Source organism: Pristiophorus japonicus, chromosome 8, assembly GCF_044704955.1.
Source record: "Pristiophorus japonicus isolate sPriJap1 chromosome 8, sPriJap1.hap1, whole genome shotgun sequence".
Classification (NCBI taxonomy): Eukaryota; Metazoa; Chordata; class Chondrichthyes; family Pristiophoridae; genus Pristiophorus; species Pristiophorus japonicus.
Window position 1 is genome coordinate 205785842 of NC_091984.1, and position 26135 is coordinate 205811976.

General features: G+C 39.0%; 1 protein-coding gene across 1 annotated transcript in view; it reads right to left on the reverse strand.

The window, feature by feature from the left end:
• Positions 1 to 198: 198 nt before the first annotated feature.
• LOC139268948 (E3 ubiquitin-protein ligase RNF34-like) overlaps positions 199 to 26135 on the reverse strand; it is a 32629-nt gene continuing 6692 nt past the window's right edge. Inside the window, exons 3-7 of the mRNA XM_070887829.1 lie at positions 22119 to 22514; positions 8527 to 8589; positions 1888 to 2101; positions 1769 to 1801; positions 199 to 1031 (exon numbers count right to left, since the gene is read on the reverse strand). Of these exons, the coding sequence (XP_070743930.1) occupies positions 847 to 1031; positions 1769 to 1801; positions 1888 to 2101; positions 8527 to 8589; positions 22119 to 22514 (891 nt within the window). The 3' untranslated portion in view covers positions 199 to 846. The remainder of the gene's footprint in view (positions 1032 to 1768; positions 1802 to 1887; positions 2102 to 8526; positions 8590 to 22118; positions 22515 to 26135) is intronic.

Genomic DNA, 26135 nt, shown 5'->3' on the forward strand with positions numbered 1-26135 from the left:
GAGAGCTCAATTTAAGAGTAGTTAGAGAACAAAAAAAATGTTTATCAGCAGCGGGAAGTCAAATACATTCAGCGCCATAACAATCTCTTCAAAGAAAGCATCGACTATTCCAAGATCAGAAATATTGTTTCAAATTATATTCTTGATTTTGTTAATTTCAGAATTAGTCAAAATTCACTTTGACAGAATTGCTACTCCTTCATTAAATTAAATTCTTTATTAGACAAATTGCATAAGTAAATTTCAAAAACATGATCTACAAAAAGTACAGAAAGCAAAAATGAAAAACTTAAAACAAGGCAGTTGGCAGGGAATTACAGAAGATTGCTCATGAGGTCTCCTTTCTGTTCTCAGTTGTTGCTGCAGACAGGTTGGGCACTGCTCAATTCATATCCAGAACGTGCGCACACCACAATTGGTTAATAGCTATACTACCACACAACACCATACATTATTAATCCATTAAATGGTAAATGTTTTAGGAGACTTATAAAAGTGATATGAAAAGTTTAAAATAGAATTTTTGCAATTTTTTTTCCAGCATATCCTTCATTTAGTCTGGGTCCTATCTTTGATAAATCTTAACAGTGTAACATAATTCAGTAATTTATATTTTTTGCACCTTAATGTTGTATGTTATGTTTTGTACTGATTTTGTTAAGGCTTCCAGTAATAAGCAATGATAACTGTTAGTAAATTCTAAGAAATTCCTTTCTACCACTATCTAAAATTGCCACAACAAATTACTGTCATTGATAGCAATGTTTTCCCATTGAGTTTCATGTATCTTAACAGGAAAAGTCATAATTTTCTCTCAATGATCTTTCATTCAAACACCTCCCAAATTTAAGATTTAAAGACGTGCACTGCCCGTACAACGTACTGTCGACAAATAGGGCATTCGCTCATGCGCTTTCCACATTTGGTGCAGGTGACCATGTGACCACATTCCAGGAGAACACAATCGATCACTGCATCCATACAGATCCTGCAGAGATTTTCGTCACCGCCTAGCTGCATCTTTTCTTCAACTGAAAAGTAGATAGCATTGGATTTATAGAAAAAGAATTGGGTAATTGATTAAAAACACTAAGAGCATAGTTTTGGCAGTAAATACAAACTTTCAAGTTATTTTCCCAATTGTAGTAGCACAACTGATTTTCAGGATGCTCTATAATGCAAAATGGTATGATCTGACTGGGATCTTAAATGGTAGGTCACCACTGTTTCCAACTCACAACTGTGGCTCGTTCTTCTTCATAAAATCTAATGTAAAGAATAAGCGGTGCTCCCAGGTCAAACTAAGAGTAGCTCCATACAAGACAACAAGGCAATGACTCCCAACAGGCCCAAATGTCAATACAGAGGCCCAAGACTCTAGGAAACCATTCCGTCTCCTGGGCATCCTTCCAATAGTCTGATTTCCCTGTATTCCAGGGCACCAGATAGGCTCCAACACTAAAGACTGCCTGGACATCATGGCTATTTCCTACAGCTACTCTGTCATATGGGGATGTTCCGTTTTGGTGATATCACTACAGCAGCCTCGCAGTGAGAGAGACCCAACTCCAGGATCTCTGACAATAATTTAAAAAAATACCCAAAAAAACCAAGGTTAATCAGAATTCTCCTGAGCCTAATATTTTCTGTATTAATATGGAAATACCAATCAAAATGTACTCTTTCCCCATCTATACTTTTCCATCCATTAAATGCAAAATATTTTCCTCTCAACTTCTGTAAATCTGAAGTAAAGTTGACTACTTACCAGCGGCTACAGCTGGGTTATTTCCATTTTCCACTACAACAAAAGAAAAGTTTTAAAGGTCACTTCTTGTTGAATTAAATGAATACATTTCTAATAAAACATTTTTTAGACAAACTTACAAAACTTGCGATTTTCTTCCATTTCTTTGAATAATCTGTTCACTCTTTCCACCAATTCCCATTTTTCACAACACCCTGAATAACTGACAAAGTTGCGAGCCAGTATTTCCTTCAGCTGACGAACAGTCAACGCTTCAACATCATCAGCACTGGACAGGTCTGATAATGAGGCTCGTGTTTTTTTTGGTGGAATGTCATCATTGGTTTCATTTGCCTGCAAGAAAATCCCACAGTATTGGTATAAGTAGGCTTTAGGTAGTGGAGTTTTTTGCACTTAAAATGAATGGAGGTTAAAGGACAGCTGCCTCCAATATACTCATGAAATGGACAGTATTCTTTGTAAACTTGCTGCTCAATGCCACTTGAAATTCAACATCAATTTGGGAATTTCAGCAAAATTTAAAAATATTCTCAACGGAAGAAAATAATCTGTGAAATCAGTTTAAGGCAATCCAAGGTAATTGATAAATATTTCAACTTCAGAATTCGTTGCAGCAAAACAGTCACATCAGTTGAAATTTTGAAAATATATATTTAAATATACATCAGGCTTTTTTCTTTTCAATTTTGTCTTCTATCTTGTGCTGTTTTACCAAAGGCACAGAAGCCAGCAGTCCTCTGGCGACTCTTCCATTGTAAATTCAGTCCGTGAGCTACTCCATTATGGGGGAAGAGAGTGAAAAAAGATTACAGTTGAGCCTGTCCCTGTCATTCAATGATGATAGAAGGTTGGTTGAGTTTTTCATTCATTTTCCAATGCTACCTTTTGGCTTGCAGGATATTATGCATCACTGGAGACGATATCTATGAACTTATTAATTACTGACTTTTTAACGGAATAGACCATTTTTATTCCAGGTAAGCAGACCCATATGCTACTTCAGTGCGTCTGCATGTCTATGAATCAACAAATCAGAAGTGAATTGAACATTATTTTAACAAAGCTGATTTGAGCCAAATTAAATTTTTGTATTTGGATTTACTCTAATGTATTTGTAACATTTTTGTATGTGCTCAAAGCTAGGATGTCCGTGCAGGGAAAAATTTGCACTATTTTGGACCAAAAAAGGATATTATGCACTCTTTTTCAAGCATTCCTCTATTAAGTATAGTCTGGTCAGATACAGAGCAACAGTCCATGCACTCTGCCTTAAACTGCTCCAGAAGAGTATCACCTACTGAATGAATGGCAACATTTCCATTTCTCACAATAGCATTCTTGTTTTTTTAAACAGCACTTAAACCAGTATGTTTGAATGTTGTGTGTTATGCTTCTTGGGCATGCTCTTTCATTCCCGTTCCCACCACTCCCCCTTTTCTGAAGGTGCTATAACTATAAATCACGTGCAGGACCCTGGATAATTTCCTCCAGTTGAGATCAGCGAGCTCAGCACTGGCTGACCAATGCATTTATCCGTAAGCCCATAAGGGGAGTTTTTCTGAGTGAGATTACCAATTTGCATTATGAACCAATAACTGGATTGAGATTCTCCAAACTCATTCATATCCTAACTTTCATTCAGCATTGGATTCAAACTCCAGTCTCGGGGTAGCATATGATCACACTGACTTTTCATATTGCTCAGAACGCTCTTGATTATCACTACTTTAAAAATAAATTGCATCTTTTAAGATACAGTATCAACAGCATAATCTTATCATTCCAGACCTCATTTTAAGAGACTAGCTTTTGGAAAACCAGTTCCTGACCACAGACGATGCTATGGAAATACTGCCTACTGCTTTTTTGGATTGGGCCATTTTTATTTCAGGTTAGCAGACACATTTGCTCCTTCAGTGCATCAGCACTTGTATGTTTGACACTCAGCTCAACCAGCAGAAACAATGGGCCGTAAATTGCAGCCTTTCCGGGTGCGTACGATGATCTTTTGACAGATCGCATGTCTCCCTGGGAGAAGGACCTTCGCGGGCAGAGAGTTGGGCTGTTTGCCCAGCGAATGTCTTTCAAACTCTTACGATCTACTTATACCAGCGTAAGAGTTTTAAAAGATAGAAATAATACATTTTAATGACTTATTTTTGTATTAAAACCCTGCCCATGCTAAGGTTATGTTTAACACTTTTTTTAATAAAACATTTAATTTAATTTCTATTACTTTTTTTTTAAAGTGACGTGTTCTTTTTATTTATGTGTGCAATTTCTTTGTTTTTACGGGAATTCTCATTGATAGTAAATGGGAGCTTTGAGCTGCCATTACTATGAATGAGAATACTACATTGTGATTGGTGGTCCAGGCCCACGTGTTCCCAGGAAGTGCTTACGCTCCTGGGATACGTGGGCCACTGTGCTGGGCTGCACAGCAAGGCCTGGAACCCAAAGTCTAAGTTGGAGCGGGACCACCAGGTATTTTCGGATTGTTTTTGTGGTCTGAGGCATCCGCCCGCAATTTTTGGCCGATTGAGTGAGGTAGGCAAGGTTGTGGAGAAATTCATTCAATCAGTAACACAATGCTTACAAAATAGAAACTAAGTGCAACATCTGAATCTCATAACCTACGTTTTTTTAATAAAAGCATCAGTTTCAGTGAATCTATCTTCTGTATTAAGGTAATTTGCTCCCAGCTAACAGGTTACCAGGAGGTGCACAAATGTGACACAAAGCAACCGACTAATTATGCTGTCTTCCCTTGTGGGGGAGGTTGGGCAGTCATCTTTCTGACCTGACTATTGGTGGTGGTCACACCACCAAATGCGGCAAAGACATCACTGGCCCACTACGTCAGTTTATGCCCGGCGTGCTTACAAGACCGTCTATGACCAGCAACGCTCCCTTGAAAGCCAAGAAGTACCTGGCTCTCGACTGTTACAACTGATCTCCAGCTGCAGAACATAGGGATCTTCCCTGCCATGGGGAGTGGCGAGTACCATGACAGATGGTGATGTACAACCAACCAAGCAAAGTCCTGAAGGAGCATGCTACAGTGAGTAAGAGCTTGAGGAGGACCCAACAGGAATCGGTCTCTGTATTTGGGGAATTAGACACAATTTTGCATCCCACTTCTGTACACAGCACATTAGTAAACCAATCCTTTGGGCTACTGTTCATTTGATGTGCGTTCCGGTACTCTTCATGTCTTTATCTTACTGGTGAACTTCCCTGCTTCCTAAATTCATCTCCATATAACGAGTTTAGTAAATCACACACGTTTGTTGGTTATTTAATAAACCCGTCTATTTCTTCCAGATATTGGATTTTCCCTTCACTTCATCTTATATTGCATTATATTAAATTAAGGACAAGAATGTTGAAAAACCAAAGAGTAAGCATTCAAAAATGAAGATAAAATCAGAATAAAAACATAGCCACACAGAACATTGGTTAAATTTAATTTTTTCAAATACAATCAGGCCTGCTCTAATTAGAGATTTTCAGCAAAAATGATCAGCAAAATCCGCTTACTCTGACTAGAAATCCAAAACAGGACCAATGAATAAATAAGTTTTTGTTCCAGTTACAGTCCCAAAAAAGCCCATAGATCTCAGGAACACAATAAAAGATTCCAGCAAGTTTCATGCAGAGACAAATTACTTCATTCTTTTGCTGATGTGATAGGCATTTTTTTTTTCCTTCCTGCCCTGCTGGGATGGTGCCACAGGGTTGGTCACCCTCCAGTCCTTCACTCAAGTGGCCATTATTAATGTATAAGCTGGCTACTTAGTTGTGAGGAACATCAAAGCCAAATACTATCCTATTATCACTCAATCCTCTTAAATGCAAGAGTTGCTGGATGATGGCCAGGATCACGAGCTAATTTTTCCCTTCCTCGCTGTGTTACTGAATTCAATTGTAGCACAACTACGATGCTGTCTAGTATCAGACTGACAATCAAATTCAATACCGTCAATCTGTATTGGACAGTACAATTAGCAAAATAGCCACTAAAGTAGCTTTTTGGTGATCAAAAACAGTGCTGATAAATTTGTGTTATACTTCATTCTGTATTTTCAAGACAATACATTCTTGATCTTTATAGAACAACTGTAGATAACCTAATGGCGTGTTCATTGCAAATACAATGTATAGGAACAGGAATAAGCCACTCAGCCCCTCGAGCCGGCTCTGCCATTCAATGAGATCATGGGCTGATCTGTATCCCACCCAACTCCATCCACCTGCCTTGGCTCCATATCCCTTAATACCCTTGGCTAGCAAAAATCTATATCTCTGATTTAAAATTATCAATTGAGCTAACATCTACTGCTTTTTGTGGGAGAGTGTTTCACCCTTTGTGTGAAAAAGTGTTTCCTAACTTCTCTCCTGAATGGCCTGGCTCTGATTTTAAGGTTATGTGCCCTTGTTCTGGACTCCCTCACTAGCGGAAACAGTTTCTCTCTATCTACCCTATCAGTTCCTTTCAAAATCCTAAAAACCTCAATCAAATCATCAAGCCTTCTATATTCCAGGGAATAAAAACCTAGTTTATGTAATCTCTCCTCATAATCTAACCCTTGGAGCCCTGATAATATTCTGGCAAATCTGTGCTGTAGTCCTCTCAAGGCCAATATATCCTTTTTAAGGGGTTGTGCATAGAACTGTACACAGTCCTCCAGATGTGGCCGAACCAGTGCTTTGTATAGCTGTAGCAAAACATCCTGTCGTTCAGATTCTAGCCCTCGAGTTGTAGTGGTCAGGCACAAGAAATAATCATGAAGGCTAACATTCCATTAGCCTTTATGATTATTTCTTGTGCCTGACCACTACATTTTAGTGATCTGTGTATCCGGGATCCTAAATCTCTTTGGGCGTCCACTGTTCCTAGCTTTAAAAAGATACTCGGATATCCTTTTTTGGTCCAAAATGGATGACCTCACACTTCCCTGCGTTGAAATCAATTTTCCACGGTTTTGCCCATTAATCTTTCAATGTCTTTGTAATTTATGCTCCTGTCTACTCTACTTATTGTGCCACCAATCTTTGTGTCATTGGCAAACTTGGATATATGGCTCTCTTGTGTTAATATCATGTTATCCAAGTCATTAATGAATTTAAAAATCCTAGAATGATGCAGCAAAGGATGCCATTTGGCCCATCGTGCCTGTGCTCTTTGGCAGAACTATCCAAATAGTCCCAATCCCCTGCTCTTTACCCATAGCCTGTAAATTTTATCCCTTCAAGCATTTATCCAATTCCCTTTTGTAAGTTCCGACTGAATCTGCTTCCACCGTCCTTTCAGGCAGTGCATTCCGAATCACAACTTGCTGTGTATAAAAATGTTTCCTCATATTGCCTCTGATTATTTCGCCATTCACCCTAAATAGGTGTCCTCCTCTGCCACTGAAACAGTTTCTCCTTATTTGCTCCATCAAAACCCTTCATGATTTTGAACACATCTATCAAATCTCCGCTTAACCTTCTAAGGAGAACAACCCCAAAGTTGTTTTAATATGGCTCCTGTAGATTGAATGCAGAAGCATTGGATTGCACCTATTGGCCCCGATTTTAACTCCAGGTGGATTCCCCGCTCAGGCCGGAGTTAAAATTACAGTCTGGTCTCAATGATGTCATTGGGCCGCAACATGCATATTTAAAGAAGGACCCTGTTGGCTCCGGGCACGTGTTCCTGCTTCCTGCTCAGGAGAGCAGGTTAAACTTGTAAATGTTGCAATCGTGGCGGCTTTCAGACAGACAAGAGCCAGGGTGATTTTAACTGCCCACCCGTCAGGTTTCTGCTGAACGAGGAGGGTTAAAATCGACCCCATAGTATCCGATGACTGGATGGACAAAGCCATGCATCATAGATAATTCAAACTAGTCACAAACAGATCATGTCACTGTCAAAGAATGGCAATTGTAATTAAAAAATATATTTGTATTTTATTCTAAGAAGTCTTCACAGGTTCTTGAACCGATAGTTTCAAGTCACTTGGCACAGTTCGAAGAATCAAGTCATCCCAGGTTAGTGATTCTTCGACGGATAGCTGTGAATGGGAAGAAGACATGAGCCAGTTTGCACATAGGGTTGCATCTAATGCTTCTTTGTAGTCATTTTGGTGGGCAACTCTGGCCAGCGGCTTCCAGTTGGGCTACCTGTACTTAATAACTTCAATTTATAATTTTTAGCCTCAAGACAAATTGCGCTAGGTTGATTCATGGCAGTGGTTCACCATGAAAGAAGTGCACTTCCATTTTCAATGTGTGTTGATAGATAACTCAAGAGAAGCTTCTTTATTATTCCGAAATATTGTAGAGGGTAGCAAAGTTGGTAAATTAAAGTAACTAAACTAATTGGTACTGAATTCAGTTCATTCACCTGTTCTACATTAAATAAATAGTTTGTTGGTTTATAGCTTGAGCCATCGGTCTCTTATTTAGTATATATTCAATGCGCTTACCAAAAAGAGAGAAATCACAAGGCAGTACGTGATACATTCCAGTAAGCCAGCGTACAGTGGCAAGAGTTCTCTCTTCGATCCCTGTGTCTCTACTGTTTACCCAGATATTGGGCAGCTAAAGACAGAAGAGAAAGAAGAGATACTGGGGTAGATAAACTTTCTGCCCCAAGTGTAAAACTGTCATGGTCTAGATTGTAGGGAAGACAAAGTCCACTTATGGAAGTGGTAATTGATGCTGAACCACATTAGAATATCTATTGTGAAACCCAAAAATGTAACACTTACATATTCCTGATTTTGTTGTGATTCAGATCCTCTATTCATTGGAAAAGTTGCATCTTCTCTCCCCTGTTTAAGAAAAAATGTGGATAAGAAATTAAATAAGCATATATTCTAGTATCTCCAAAGGTAATTCCAGAGAGGATACAGAAACATAAGAACTTAAGAATTAGGAGCAGGATTAGGCCATGAGACTCCTCAAGCCTGCTTTGCCATTCAGGATCATGGCTGATCTTCGACCTCAACTCCACTTTTCTGCCTGATCCCCATATCCCTTGCTTCCCCCGAGTTCAAAAACCTATATCTCAGCCTTGAATATACTCAACTGCTCAACATCCATAGCCCTTTCAAGTAGAGAATGCCAAAGATTCACAACCCTCTGAGTGAAGAAATTCCTCCTCATCTCAGTCTTAAATGGCTGACCCCTTATCCTGAAACTACAAACCCTAGTTCTAGACTCTCCAGCCAAGGGAAACAACCTCTCAGCATCTATCCTGTCAATCTCCAGAGAGTATAGGCCCAATCTACTTATTTTTTTCTTATAGGACAACCCTCTATTCCCAAGGATCAATCTAGTGAACCTCTAAAGCATATATGTCCTTTCTCAGGTAAGGAGACTAAAACTGTGCACAGTATTCCAGATGTGGTCTCACCAAAGCCCTGTACAATTGTAGTAAGACTTCCTTAATCTTGTACCCCAAACCCCTTATAATAAAGGCCAACATGCCATTTGCCTTCCTAATTGCTTTCTGTACCTGCATGCTAACGTTCTGGCCCAGTGATTCTGCAGTTTTCTCATTAATTCATCACAAAAAAAGATAGTATAACCATGGAATTATGTCACCATAACTGAATTCTGGCAAGTGATGAGAGACCAGTTTGAGGAAGTAGTCTCATAACACTTCAACATAACTGCAACTGAAGGTAAAGGAACTTTTAAAACTTGAATTTAAGCTTTTCAGCATCAGCAATGAGATGAATGCCCAGATGTCAACATTTAACTGATATCTTGAAAATGGTGAGCAGAACTTTATTTTACCTGATCAGAGAGCGATGTGGTTTTGGCAGAATAAATCTGTGCTGTCAGCTCACATGACTAACTATCAAACTAGTATGTGCAGTATAAGCATGCCAGCAGAATAAACATGTGCTGATCTAATAGCACCACAAAGGCAGGCAGATCAGTTATTCCCAGATTTCCGTTAACACCACTTGGAAATTGTTAATTAATATTTAATTTGTTTGTACTGGTTCATTATTTGGGATCAGTGCAACTTCACAAACTCATCATGTGACAAAATATGTACATATGAAACACCAAATGCTGTACAAAGAACTAGAAATTATTCACATTCAGATAAGGCACACTGCACAATAGAATACATGGACATGGGTTATTTTCCACAGCTTCTCAAATTATGAGTTCCTAATCTCAACCATACTATCTGATAGAAGCAAGGTGTTTCCCTAGAGGGTGAAAGAGGACATAATAATGAACAATTCCACAGGCCTGCTGCAGAAATTTAAGCTCTTTGAGACCTAAAAAATGCTGATATATATTTGTAGTACTGAAACTGCATGGGGAGGAAGGGGGTAGGGTGGGTGGAAGCCTTGCCCGTGGTTTCTCTGGGTTCTGATGCACTATAAAATATGGTGCATAAATTACATCATCTTGTAGGTTTTTAAGTTCTCCAAAAACACAACTTTAAATCGGGGGTGCATTGTAAATGCTTATGTATATAGTACATTCCACTGACTACCAAATTTAAACACTATAAAATTCACAGTTATGAGAGCGTGAATCCCGAAGGCTGTGTTTCCTGCATTGCCAGGGTTAAGAACATCTCTTCAGGGCTGAAGAGGAACTTGGAGTGGGAGGGGAAGGATCCAGTTGTCGTGGTCCACGTAGGTACCAATGACATAGGTAGGACTAAGAAAGAGGTTCTACTGAGGAAGTATGAGCAAATAGGGGCTAAATTAAAAAGCAGAACCACAAAGGTAATCATTTCTGGATTACTACCTGAGCCACAAGCAAACTGCATAGGGTCAATAAGATCAGAGAGTTGATGTGTGGCTCAAAGATTGGTATTGGAGAAATGGGTTTTGATTCATGGGACACTAGTACTGGGGAAAGCGGGAGCTGTTCTGTTAGGATGGGCTTCACTTGAACCATGCTGGGACCACTATCCTGGCAAATCAAATAACTAGGGCTGTAGATAGGGCTTTAAACTAAATAGTGGGGGTGAGGGGAAATTTAGAAAGTTAAAGAGAAAGGACGGCAATAGTGCAGGGTAGCGATATGGGTAATGATAGCCAGAGTGTACACACAAGAGTGCACCAGCAAATAGGGTCAGAGTAGGGAAAAATGGTAAAAAGACAAAATTTAAAGGCTCTTTATCTGACTGCACGCAACATTCGTAACAGGATAGATTAATTGACAGCATAAATGGAAATAAATGGGTATGATCTGATAGCCATTACAGAGATGTGGGTGCAAGGTGACCAAGGCTGGGAACTGAATATTCAAGGATATTTGACATTTAGGAAGGATAGGCAGAAAGGAAAAGGAGGTGGGATAGCTCTGTTAATAAAGGATGAGATCAGTACAATAGTGACAAATGATCTTGGTTCAGAAGATCAAGATGTAGAATCAGTTTGGGTGGAGATAAGAAATATTAAGGGAAAGAAGTCACTGATGGGAGTAGTTTATAGGTACCCTAACAATAGTTACACTGTCGAACAGAGTATAAATCAAGAAATAATGGGGACTTGTAAGAAAGGTAATGCAATAATTATGGGCGATTTTAATCTTCATATAGATTGGACAAATCAGATTGAAAAGGTAGCCCTGAGGACAAGTTCATTGAGTATTTGGGATGATTTCTTAGAACAATACATTGTGGAACCAACCAGGGAACATACTATTTTAGATCTGGTAATGTGTCAAGAGGCAGGATTAATTCATTATCTAATAGTAAAGGATCCGCTAGGGAAGAGTGATCATAACATGATATAATTTCACATTCAGTTTGAGGGTGAGAAACTTGGGTCTGAAACTAGTGTCTTAAACTTAAATTAAGGCAATTACAAAGGTATGAAGACAGAGTTGGCTAAAGTGGACTGGGAAAATAGGTAAGACGTTGGTTGGGTAAGCAGTGGCGGTCATTTAAGGAGATATTTCATAATACTCAACAAAGATATATTCCACTGAGAAAGAAACACTGAGAAGGATGAACCATCCATGATGAACTAAGAAAGTTAAGGATGGTATGAAATTGAAAGAAAAGGCATACAATGTTGCGAAGATTCATGATCGGCTAGAAGTATGGAAATTTTTAGAAACCAGCAAAGGATGACAAAGAATAATAGAGGGAGAAAACTAGCAAGAAATATAAAAACAGACAGCAAGAGCTTCTACAAGTATATAAAAAAAAGAGTAGCTAAAGTAAACGTTGATCCCTTAAAGGATGAGACTGGAGAATTAATAATTGGGAAACAAGGAAATGGCAGAGACATTGAACAAATATTTTGTGTCTGTCTTCAAGGGAGAAGACACTAAACGCATCCCAATAATAATCATGGGGCTAAAGGGAGGGAGGAACTTAAAACTATCACTAGAGAAAATGTACTAGGCAAACTACTGCGACTAAAGGCCGACAAGTCCCCTGGATCCTAGGTCTTCAAAGAAGTGGCTGTAGAGATAGTGGTTGTAATCTTCCAAAATTCCCTAGATTGTGGAAAGGTCCCATCGGATTAGAAAACCGCAAATGTAACGCCCCTATTCAAGAAAGGAGGGAGACAGAAAGCAGGAAGCTATGCCTAACATCTGTCATTAGGAAAACGCTGGAATCCATTATTAAGGGAGTAGTAGCAGGACATTTAGAAATTCATAATACAGATGGAATCTCCCTTATCTCGGGACCTAGCCTATGGCAGATGAGGGATTTTGCCGGATGAGGGGAGGTCATCGGCCCGAGGGGGGGGGTTGGGGGGAGGAGGTCGCCCGAGGTCGGGGGGATGGTGGCGGGAGGATGTCGCCCGGGGGAGAGGAGGAGATCGGAGGCCCCGAGGCGTCGGCGAGCCGAGCGAGCCCTGAGACGTCAGTGGATCGAGCGGGTCCCGAGGAGTCGGCGGGCCGAGCAGGCCCTGAGGTGTCGGCTGGCCCCGAGGTGTTCTAGGTTGAGAGGACTTCTGCTATTGCTGATCACTTTCTTTCTAGTAAGTGTTTTGATTTTCTGCTTAGGTGAATGATTTAATTAAATCATAAAGGAAAGGTATCACCATTGTGCCTAAAAAGGGAATGTGAAACCTTGAGGGGGGGGATGGGTCTGAGTTCTGCGCATGCGCCACCCGACTGCCAGGGATGGTGCCGGATAAGGGAGTCCCGGATAAGAGAGGTTCAACCTGTACAATCAAGCAGAGTTAACATGGTTTTATGAAAGGGAAATCGTGTTTGACAAATTTATTAGAATTCTTTGAGGATGTAATGAGCAGGGTGGATCAAGGGGGACCACTAGATATAGTGTATTTGGATTTCCAAAAGGCATTCGATAAGGTGCCACATAAAAGGTTACTGCACAAGATAAAAGCTCAGTGTTGGGGGTAATATATTAGTGTGGATAGAGGATTGACTAACTAACAGAAAACAGAGAGTCGGGATAAATGGGTCATTTTCAGGTTGGCAAACTATAACTAGTGGGGTGCCACAGGGATCAGTGCTAGGGCCTCAACTATTTACAATCTATATTAATGATTTGGATGAAGGGACCAAGTGTACTGTCGCCAAATATGCTGATGATACAAAGATAGGTGGGAAAGCAAGTTGTGAGGGGGACACAGAGTCTGCAAAGGGATATAGACAGGCTGTGAGTAGGCAAAAATTTGGCAGGTGAAGTATAATGTGGGAAAATGTGAGGATATCCACTTTGGTAGGAAGAATAGAAAAGCAGAATATTATTTAAATGGAGAGAGACTACAGAATGCTGCGGTATTGAAGGATCTGGGTGTCCTCATACATGAAATGCAAAAAGTTAGCATATGGGTACAGCAAGTAATTAAGAAGGCAAATGGAATGTTGGCCTTTATTGCAAGGGGGGATGGATAAAAGGAGAGAAGTCCTGCTACAACTGTATAAGGTATTGGTGAGACCACACCTAGAATACTGCATACAGTTTTGGTCTCCTTATTTAAGGAGGGATATACTTGCATTGGAGGAAGTTCAGAAAAGGTTCACTCGTTTGATTCCTGAGATGAAAGGGTTGTCTTATGAGGAAAGGTTGGGCCTATACATTGGAGTTTCGAAGAATGAGAGGTGATCTTATTGTAACATACAAGATTCTGAGGGGGCTTGACAGGGTAGATGCTGAAAAGATGTTTCCCTTCATGGGGGAATCTAGAACTAGGGGGCATAGTTTCAGAATAAGGGATGGCCCATTTAAGACGGAGTTGGGGAGGAATTTCTTCTCTGAGGAATGTGAATTTTTGGAATTCTCTCCCCAGAGAGCTGTGGAGGCTGAGTCATTGAATATATTCAAGGCAGAGATAGACAGATTTTTGAACTACAGGAGAGTCCAGGGTTATGGGGAACAGGCAGGAAAGGGGAGCTGAGGTCAAGATCAGATCAGCCACGATCTTATTGAATTGCAGAGCAGGTTCGAGGGGCCAAATGGCCATCTTCTACTCCTATTTCTTATGTTCACAAACTGTGAAATTACATAATTTTCCCTACTTCAGCTGATGTCCTGCTCTAACCATCACAACTTAACCATCGTGATACAGCCACACAGAATGGCCAGAACAGTATTATATTCATTTCCCAATCTTAATTGGAACAGACTTGGCACAAGTGAGCATAATGCTGTTCTACCCTTATTTGCTATTAATGAATGGTATCGGGACTGAACATTGGAGTTGGCCACAAACCCTTCGTGTGGCAGGGCACCATGCACAGAAAAACTTAAAATCTCTCCTCCCACTAGAAATACCCATGCCCTGAGTCAGACATATCTGAAAACATTAATATTCAAAAGTTCTGCATCAACAAAACATTGCATTTAACAGTTCACCAATAGAAACAAAACAGTACATACTTGGAATTGTAATCCCACAAAGAAACCTCCCCGCATAAAAGAGAAGCATGAGTTATAATTACAACTTCATTGAATTTTAGGAATCAGACATGAATATCCAATGATTTCCGTTGGTCTCATTTCACCATGTAGAACTGCTGCAAAAATTATCTCTGATTTGTAAAAGAAATATATACTTGTGATCGTGTCATAAATATTCCAAACCCTACATATCAGGAATACTGAAATCCAGTTCCCATTCACGCCCAGCAAGGGAGTTTTTTTTAAATAAAATGTCTGCTCAAATGCAGCTTCTATGCAGCTATTTTTCCATCATAGAACAAAAAGACATTGCCCACCATCAATAACTGTGTGCGTCTCTCTGCAGTACTTACAACTGCATAGCAATTTATGCCCAGAAAACATTTCCATTATAAAATGGACAGATATTTTCAGTTTCCTCCATCTAAAAGAACTGCACACAAACAAATCAAAGTGCACAAAACAAATCAACTTTATCACTGCAATTAAAATTGGCAAAAGCAGTATCCCCAACACCTGATGTAACGACATTAATTATTTATAGGCTTTGCTGCTGTCATCACTGGACTGATTGATTATCTCAGTCACTACATGTCATTATATCAGGCTTTGATACTCTAAAGTGCATTGCTTGACAAAACCACAATGGAAATAAAGGAGAAAATTGAAATCAGTTAAGAGATTTAATGCATTGAATTTTCATATTTTTACTTACTAAGTGACATTTAGATTTCATTTTAGCTGAGAAAGTAATTTCTTGAGATTTAATGAAGATTTGCTAACTAAAATGGGTACGCTACCACTAGTTATTCAGCACTTTACACAGGCATTGTAAATATTTCCAGTGAAGCAAACTTCCATGCTGAATCCCATTTATAGGCTTGTGCATCTGCATGCAAATTATAAAGAATCTCTTTACATACTGTACTTTCTCTATGGAGGACACTCCTGCTGCAAATACATTTTCTGTACCAAAATATTCAGATGCATTTATTTGAGCATGTGTGTGTAAAGTCCCTAGAGTCTCATTTACACTGGAGACTTTATTCTGGGGTAAATTCAAGATGAGGAACACATTTTCCACTGCAAACAGGGCTGGGGTCACTACGGATGAAAAAATACAAGTTTATATACACTCCCCACTGTTGGTGCGAACGAGATGGCCGGTATATCAGGTCCATCTAATGTTCCTACTTTACAAGGTTAGTTAACATAACAACAATAACTTGCATCTTTAACATCGTAAAATGTCCCAAAGAACTTCACAAGAGGGAATCAGACAAAAATTGGCACAACCAAAGAAGGAGACATTGGAATCGGAGAGGTAGCATGGCATAATTGAGAAAACAAACAGAGAAAGAAACTAAATCAGACTCCTGATCTGACACAATTTTTCCCTCACGGGCATTGCAGGAAACACTGGAAAAACTTCAGGAAATTAATTAACAGATTTTACTGTCACTGACTATGAATCTCAATATGTTCCAAATCCTCACTTTGGAGCTCACATTCTGTAAATACAGTACCAACCAGTAGCCTGGGTCTGTGTGATGAGTGTCTGTATCCCAGGATATAACCGGGCAACAGGTGAGATTGGCATCTTTACAAAACTGCCAGATTTAAACTCCTAAAACCTGTATCTTTTTTTGTTGCAAAGGTGAATAGTTGAGTGATTTCTTTGCTGATACAGCTTCTTAATTAGTATTACTGCTACAATTTGGGGATGGTAATTTTATTTTAACATTCAGTGCACCTTAACATCAAGTAAGCATAGCTAATGCTGCCCAAAATAAACAAAGTACTCAAGATGCTATAACCGACAACTTTGAAATTGACAATGTAAATGGATAATGGTTATCCCTTTTTGTATTCAAGGAAGGATATACTTGCATTAGAGACTGTTCAGAGAAGGTTCACTAGGTTGATTCCGGAGATGAGGGGGTGACGTTTGAAGATTGGTTGGACCTATACTCATTGGAGTTCAGAAGAATGAGAGGTGATCTCATCGATGCATAAGATAATGAGGGGGCTCGACAAGGTGGATGCAGCGAGGATATTTCCACTCATAGGGGATAAAAACTAGGGGGCATAGTCTCAGCATAAGGGGCCACCCATTTAAAACTGAGATGAGGAGGAATTTCTTCTGAGGGTTGTAAATCTATGGAATTCTCTGCCCCAGAGAGCTGTGGAGGCTGGGTCATTGAATATATTTAAGGCGGAGATAGACAGATTTTTGAGCAATAAGGGAATAAAGAATTATGGGGAGTTGACAGGGCCGTGGAGCTGAGTCCATGATCAGATCAGCCATGATCTTATTAAATGGCGGAGCAGGCTTGAGGGGTCAAATGGCCTACTCCTGTTCCTATTTCTTATATTCTTATAAACTACTGCCCATTTAAAATGTGGATGTTTTAAGTGGTGGGGGCTGTATAGGAATTCTGGCCAATTAAAATGCCACAGATAATCCTTAATGTTTTCACTAATGATATTGACATCTGTCAATCATTCCAAGGCCACTGCAAAATTATTTTTCAACACGGGTGATGGAACAGTTTTGTCCAGAAAGGAGTATGGGAGTGCACTTGTTTACAGCTGCAGAGGCTCCTCCAGAGAATTGCCAGTTTTTTTTCCCTACAAGTGAGCCATCAACATGTGTACGCGCACACATACAAACTAACAAAATAGTACCTACTAAAATAATTCCAAAAGCAGGCTTCAGGTACAATCAGAAAAAGTAACACTGCCTTTTGACAATTTACCTTTAAAGATGCAGGTTACAGCCTTGAAATTGCATAGATTGAAGAGCAGACAAAATTCTTTGCAGTTATTCCAAAGGGATACAAATCAGCCAGCAACCAGTCAAGTAGAGTGGCCTCTGACTGGAAAAGGACAAGACCTATTAGAATAAAGTAAACAGCAACCAGCTGGCTTATCCTTATGCAACATCAAAAGGCTCCCAGAATAAAAGACATGGAATATTTCATTCCAATATATATCTGTGTAATTCCAAGAAAGAAGCTAGAATAAAAAAATTAGACTGAACTACAAAACCACATTAAGGAGAAACAGGTTCTAGACTACAGAATCTGCATGTGCAGAGGAAAAAGACAAAACTAATGCAAGTATATATACTCTGCCAATGAAATTATAATTACAATGGCAATTTTCTATATACTCCTGGCTGTACAAATTAGAGGATTAAATTATGATTTGTTGGCTTATAGTACTGAATAAATGTAGAGCAGAAAACCCACAAACTACTTTAGTAGTATCTTGGCAAAGAAATCGCTTCCTATCAGCTGGTAGCTTTTTAAGCTTACTAATGGATGTCATCCTTTGGTTGACTGAAAGATGCATTTCTATAGGAAAGAAAGAGGTCAGAGCATCTTGTAATCCTTTTCATTTTGTGTACATATAACAGAGAGCTCTTTACATTATAGTCTGTTCAACAATTTTGTGCAGTAGAAAAGAGATAGTGTGACATTCTTAAGCCAGATACAGTTTAGGCATCATTTTGAACAAGAATTTAATTACTAGTCAATCCTTGTGTCAAATGAGGTAACAATGTTGAGTGACTAAGACATGGAGTTCACTCGCACTCCTCAAGGCCATCGTTAAAGGCAGTCAGGAAAGGGAGAACTGAAAATTATGTTTCCAAAAATTGCAGTTTCAACTAACAAGCATGATGACTGCAAGGCAAATATCTGGAGGCAGAATCCTGACTCTTCATTGGATGCTGCTTATTTTGAGATCATCCTAAAATAGAAGATTCTTTAATGTTTTGGCACTGAGCCCAATGGTGGTGCATTCTCCTTCAGAGAACTTTCTTTTTCTTAGAAACAAGAAAGCACTCATGATAGGACCACAAATCAAAAGGCAAACTACAACATTTATTTTTTTTTTTTCGTCACTGCTAACATAACACAGATATGATAAGAATGATATCACACATATAAGGACAACAGCCAGTGAACAGTGTAGAGGCACGGGATTAATAATTAGGGAGGATATGTAGAGATGCTGTGCTATACTCTGATGGTCCCATGGGCTTCATATGTATCAATTTAAAGACTCAAACATTTGTGATCTTATGCAGGATCCAAGTATAGCAGCTCTCATAAGCTACTGTAACACCACTTTCAAAATTTATCTATTTGATGCATTTCTCTTTTAGATTAATACAATATCAAAAGGCAGAAAATCAGCAATCATTCTGAGGTGAAGAAAGTAAGTTTGTAAGTTTGAGGTGGTGATTGTCTTCATGGCACAATTGGAAGATGCAAATTAAAGCACTCAAAGCTGAGAAAAGAAACAGAAATGCAGCCCATTTATTGGCCACAGAGTGGAACAGATCGTAACTAGGCATTTTTATCTTCAAAGTAGAGGAAAATTGAGTACAGGTAAAGAAATACCAAAGTGACCGACATGCGCTGCTTTCCTATGTTTATACTGTGACTTTGTTCCTGTCTCCATGTATGCCTGGAAACCAGACCGAGAAATATTAAATCACGCAGCAGATATGCTAGGAAATTTGATGCTGTACTAGTCCTATGCATCATGATACTAACTGGCATCATGACACATTGAACCATTTCAATAAAATTAGTAGGCCACCGAATCAGGCTATTGTTCCAATGGCAATAGGTTTCCTGATCTGCCATTGAGCTTACACCTGTGAGTGCCATCGATTGCACTCGATCTGCACATTGACAGCCAATAACATTATATTTAATAATGTAAAAGCACCTGTAAAGGCAAGTGGACATTCTTCACTTTGTTACAAAGGCTGCTTGGAGGTCAGCAAAAAGGGAGGAGTGGAAATAGTCATTGTGAACATAACAGGTACAGGATGTCTGCTGTTTTTTCAGCTCATGCGTTTCAAACGATTTTTTTCTGGTTAGGTCTTAAAGCTCACTGTTTTGACTAAGTAAAATGTGCTCACATGACATTAAATGCATGGGCTTACATTTAGCTCTACAGTAATTAACAATAGTTACACAAAGTGAATGTGAAATTAAGCTAATAGAACTGACAGCCCCACATTGTTTCCACTAAATAGGAGTTCGTAATGATGTTTCTCTCTGAGGAAGCATCTTACTTACCGTAAGCATGGACTTAAAAAAAAAAAAAAAATTCAATCTGAGGCTGGACTGTTTTGTCCATTCCCCTGAAAGATAGGTAGGAAGAAAAAAATACGAGCAATGGAAAGGTTAGGACAAAAGGAAAGAAAATTACAGCAAGAGGAACAAGGGGGACTGGACCAGCTTTTCAAGGATGTTATCAGAATTGAGAGGATGCAACTACTGTACCCGGAAAGACTGAGCAGGCTGACTCTTCCCTTTTTTTTTACAAAAGATAAGAGCCCAAGCGGAGACCTGATAGAGGTCTTTAAAATTTTGGAGGAGTTCGATAGGATGGATGTGGAGAAAGTGTTTGGAAAGTCTGGAGAATTCAGACCAAGGGAGCAGAAATATAATAGCACCACTAACAGGTCAAATAAAAGAATTTAGGAGTAATTTCTTTCTACAAAGAGTGATGAGAATGTGGAACTTGATGCCACATGGAGTGGTGGAAACAGATAGCACTGTTGCATTTAAGGGGATACTTCATGCCTAAGGAAGAAGGGAATAGAGGGATATGGAGCAGGGTCGGAAAAAGTAATTAGTGGGAGGAGGCTTGTATGAACTATAAGTACCAGCATAAAACGAGTTGGGCTGAATGGGCTGTAGATTCTATGTTCTATTTACAATGTGGAGCCTGCCCATATATAGGGCCCAAGTTTCCACATGATTTGCGCCTGATTTTTAGGAGCAACTGGTGGAGAACGGACTATCTTAGAAATCGCAATTCTCCACATTTTTCTTTCTGCAGTTCTAGTCAGTTAGAACAGTTCCACTTTGGAACAGAATTTTTTCTTCAAAAGGGGGCGTGTCCGGCCACTGACGCCTGATTTGAAAGTTTCCACAGTGAAAACGTACTCCAAACTAACTTAGAATGGAGCAAGTGAAGATTTTTGTAGAACTGAGAAAATCTTGTCTACACATTAAAAAATCAGGCGCAGGTTACAAATTAGGCGTCCAGAACGAGGAGGGGGGGGGGGGGAAGGGAAGTCATTAAATTCTATAATAAATCCTTATTTATACTTATACAAATATTATACAAATAAATCCAACCTGAATAAACATTTATAAGCAAAGAAAAGATTAAATAAACCATCTTCCTACCTGTGTGAAAGTGCTTCAGCCAGGGAGAATGCTGCAGGCGTTCATTCCCGCGGGGGGGTGGGGGGGGGGGTGGAGAAAGCCGTTTGTTCCCGACGGGGAGGGGGAGGGAAACGGCTGCCTCAACTTTGAGGCTTCCTGCAGCCTTCTCAGTGCTGATGGCAATATGCTTTTATTAAAAAATGTTCAAAAATTAAACAGCTACAAAGAACTACAAAAATGGCCGAGTGCCAATGTTTCCTTCACACTGCGCGAACGCTCCAACGCGCACGCACAGCGTTGCCGGCAGGAAAAAAACTAATTTAAATGGTACCCGCCCCCTCCCACTTACAAAATTGGCGCGAGTGTAGGCTCCGCCCCCCGGGCGCTGCGCCAAACAGACAAGGAGCTGCAGGGCGCTCCAGAATCACGTGTTTTGTTTCCGGTGCCGTTTTAGGCGCGAAAAATGGGCGCCTAGCTCGGAGGGGCGCCCGTTTTTTATCGTGTGGAAACTTGGGCCCATAGCCTTAAGATTGTTTGTCTTCTGATATTTATTACCTTACCTATTTTCTATTCAACAATCCCAAGACTATGTGACAATTTTAAATATTTCTCAGAAAATGTAAAGTACATACTGTTATCCAGTTATGATATCCCTCAGCTCATTTGTTTTTAATTCTGCAAAACAATTTCTAATATTTCAGATTGCAATTGTATAAAACACATCCTTAGCATGAAATCATTTTCAATGTCAACACCTTTTTTTCTTCCCTTCCCTCTTTCCTATTCCAGACAATATCAAAACATTACCCAGATCATTTTACTTCAGCTTAATAGCAATGCTCAAGGAGTTTGAAAATAATTTAGCCAAAACAGATGTCTAATTTCACAGAAAACTGGACACTTTCACCTCTGAAAACATACGTATATATATTGCATGGAACTTTGGGATAGCGAGTACTTCGACAAAATGCACGAGGGATATCCACAGAAGGCCAAGAAACAAAAAGCGAATGTGCTCTTCCAGGTTTCGGAGGCAATGTGCATTCATGTTTTGGAAAACTGTTCCAATGAATTCATAGAATGCCATTAGTGCAGAAACATTTTATTACAAACATTCTGGATTGTATATTCTTAAATGCTAAAAAAAAGACAACTTCTGCAAATTAAGAAATTTTTAAAGGCACAAATAACTCAGTTCTGAAAGGTTTTGTAAAAACTGTACCAGTTGTCTCTTTCTCCAATCATTAGGAACAAAATTCAATGCATTTGAAAAGTTATAATGTACCTGTTGCATATTTGGAGTTCCTGAGCTGGGTCTTTGATGGGAGGAAATCCCCTGAGAAGCTGGTGCTGCTGATGCCGAGGAGGCGGCAGAAGGGTTAGTATAAAATTGTGAACTCTGTGATCTCGATGAACGCATACTCTCCGTGTCTACACCATCAGCACCTGAATCATGATGGCTCAATACAAGCTGTACCAAGTCCTCCTTTTCACGACAAGTGTCTATGGGTATGTTTCTTAAGCTTAGATACTGACGTAGATCTTTTACTTTTAATTTCATGAGCTCATTGCGTTGGAAGGAAGTTTGTTGTAGCACTTGACATGTGTAGCATCTTCGTAGACTTTCTTGCATCACTGAACAGAATGAACAGAAATTCTTCTTGCAATCTTTACATATGTACTGGTAAACAAAAGATAAATACTTTTAGACAGTGGGCTTCACCAGCTAGGCTCTTCATAGTGAAGTAACTTCAGTATGACTTCAAAACAAATCTCCCCTAAATTACAGGTAAGAGGAGCTCTGATAGAGATGTTCAAAATTAGAAAGATTTTTTAAGGTAAATAAGGAAAAATGTTTCCACTGGTCAATGAGTCGGTAATCTATTTTATAACAATGCGGTGTTATTGCCATATAATGTACAATGTATTATGATTTGGATGACTTATTTATGGTGATTGAATACACCAAATTGTCTTTTTATTACATGATTTTTGGGATTCAATTCTGTAACTGTATTTTTTTTAACAATAACTTTAAATCTATGAGCTTTAATGAGTGTTAGATGTTCCTTTATCTATGTACTCAAAGGAGGCAGTGCTGGATCTCTTTCTAGGGAATGAAGCAAGCAAGTAATGTAAGAATAGGGAAACATCTAGGAAACCGTGACAACAGAAATATAGAACATACTAAGTGGCACATAACAAGTGGAAATGAAAACTACCAACCAATAATTTCAAAAATCTTTCAATTAAAATTATTGTGCTATCAATAGCAAAAAGCAAAAGGTAAACCAGTGAAATTATTATAAATATATTCTAACTATCCTTCAGCTGCTGTTTGAATTTTCAGTAGCTGACAAACGTATGACTGGAAATAATGTTTGTAATACAAGAGCAATAAAATTTACAATATTTCTAAGAAAACTATTAAGCTTACACAGCATTATTTTGTAAGTTTTTCCAGGATTTGCTGTTAGCAACACTAGAAAGGTACTCACTGGGCCAATGGAAAGGGGGAACTGTATTTAAGAGCAGTGAAAGTAACTGCAATCCACCCCCCAAAAAACCATCAAAATGAGATACAATTCAAAACTGTTGACAATTGGAATCAATTCCATCTGATGTCATTCAGCATGTAATGTTATGTTAAGATTATAAATTTATTTTCCAAAGAATTTATAGCAACTGTAGTTCCTAAACATTCTGCAATCTTGGAACTTGCATTGCAGAAGTAGAAGGGCCATTTATCAATACCATATAAGTAGTCAACATTTTTTCCCCCCATCCTTCCTTGAACAGCGAGTCATGTTGTGATATGGTTCTACATTTTTGTACCTCATTCAAATAGCCATTCAGTTGTGAGTCAACATAGCAAGCTACTTGACCATCATAGCCTAGACCCAATTCTTTCCTCTGCACTGCACTTCCCAGTTGAGATCCCGGATAGAAACCAGGAAATGGTTAATTCTGTTTTGTAGCCTCAATAAAATTTTTCCAAGTGACTTATTATGACACTATCCATGATTAACATGACATTTTGAAAACAAATTATACCAGTCAATGCATGAAGGATAGTGTCTATTATCTGCTAGAACAAAGTGGCTGCAGATGCACTTTCACTCTAATCAAGAGCTCCAATATAATGTTGGTTACTATATGCAACTGCATCTAGAAAAATGTGTGCAACATATCAAGATTGCCACACAAACTTAAAATAACTTAACTTTTCTAAATTTTAAGAGATGCTAGTTTTTTAATGTATCTTTTCATGCATAAGTTGTTGAGATACATTAGGGTATATTACCAATCTAGCCCACCTGTAAAAACACCTTTTCTTTTTACTCCAGATTTTCCTGTAGACTTAAATTTCAGTAGATGCCATTAATCCCTGCCCAATCAAGATAGGTTTCTTTTAACCCAGTAATGCTGAAAATTTAGTAAAAATTAATGGCAGATCAAGAATTTGATTGTTGTATTGCATTCAAGTTAGTGCGACAGCTTTATAGCTCTCAGTATATATGTTCTAAATTGAATCTACAATATCTCCAAGTTGTAATTGCTTAGACATCTAACCCTTCTGCTATCACTGCTCAGTAACCAGTTATTTTTTCATCTGTGAAGTTCTTTGGTGTTTTATTATATTAAGGTGCAAGTATGTCTTGTAGTTGGTCATTTGCTATTATTTTATCTTCAGCACTATATTTCAATCGGTTCATATAATAGTTCAGTGGCAGTTTCATTCCAAGCTCATGAGGGAGCTGATCAACCAGGGCTCCTGCTCCTGATCACTATCCAGCAACTCCTGTTGGAAATGTGGACATTGGACAGGATTCAAGTCAGTTATAATGCCTTCAGTGATTCAATAACTTGCTAATACATTAAAGATAGCCACTTTGACAGTGTCAGCTGTGGCTCAGTTGATAGTACCCTTGCCTCTAAGTCAAATGGTTGTGAGTTCAAGCCCCACTGCAGAGACTTGAGTGAAAAAATCTAGGCTAACACTCCAGTGCAGTACTGAGAGAGTGCTACACTGTCAGAGGTGCCGTCTTTCGGATGGGAGGTTAAATCGAGGTCCTGTCTGCTCCCTCAGGTGAGAGCAAACGATCTCATGTCACTATTTTGAAGAAGAGCAGGGGTGTCCTGGCCAATATTTATCCCTCAATCAACATAACAAAAACAGATTATCTGGTCATTTTCATTATCCCCATAGGCAGTCCCTCGAAATCGAGGAAGACTTGCTTCCACTCCAAAAGTAAGTTCTCAGGTGACTGAACAGTCCAATATGGGAATTACAGTCTCTGTCACAGTTGGGACAGACAATCGTTGAAGGAAAGGGTGGGTGGGGAGTCTGTTTACCGCTCGCTCCTTCCACTGCCTGCGCTTGCTTTCTGCATGCTCTCGGCAACGGGACTCAAGGTCATTATCACATTGTTGTTTGTGGGAGCTTGTCGTGCAAAATTGGCTGCTGCATTTCCTACATTACAACAGTGACTACACTTCAAAAAATACTTAATTGGTTGTAAAGCACTTTGGGATATCCGATGGTCGTGAAAGATGCTACATAAATGCAAGTTTTTCTTTCTTTACTTAAGTAAGGCTCCAGTGTTTGCTTGGTGCATGTGGAATTGTACCCCAGTAAGAAGTTAATGCCCTCGGAAAAGTAGGGGAAAATTGACAGGAAAAGTAAATTAGTACTACATTTTAAATTGCAAGTATGTTTGATCTTGTTGTCTAATTGATTCTCTTGCATAGAATGATGCAGAGCCTCAATTAGGAGACAAACCACAAGGGAAGGACAAAATGTAATGTATATTGCCATGTAAATTTATTTGCTATTAAATTGTGCTATTGTTCATTGTGTATTGTCATTGATCACAAGGAGTTTTGCTTTATTTGGATCCCTAGAATTATGTATTTTCTACACCTAATAGATAATTATCAATAAATATAATAGCAGAGAGGACAGCACTGCTCCGAACAGGTATCGGAGTTAAAACATTTAACCTTGTAAGGAATAAGCCGATCGAAGCATTTTTAGAACCAGCAGAAGAATCGAGACATTATGACTCACATCCAGCCTAGCTGTGCTAGCAGAGAACTATAAGGATTACAAAAATTGCCAAAGTGCTATGATTTGGATCAAAATTACTGTGATTGTTTGGTTTGTAGATTATAAATGTACTTGAATGTATTTAATTTTGAACATGCTGTCTGAAGCATTCCTTTAAAATACCTTTGCACTATTCTGTTTACCAATAACAAATGGGTGTTTGTGGATCCAAGTTCTATGTTAAAAGACTCA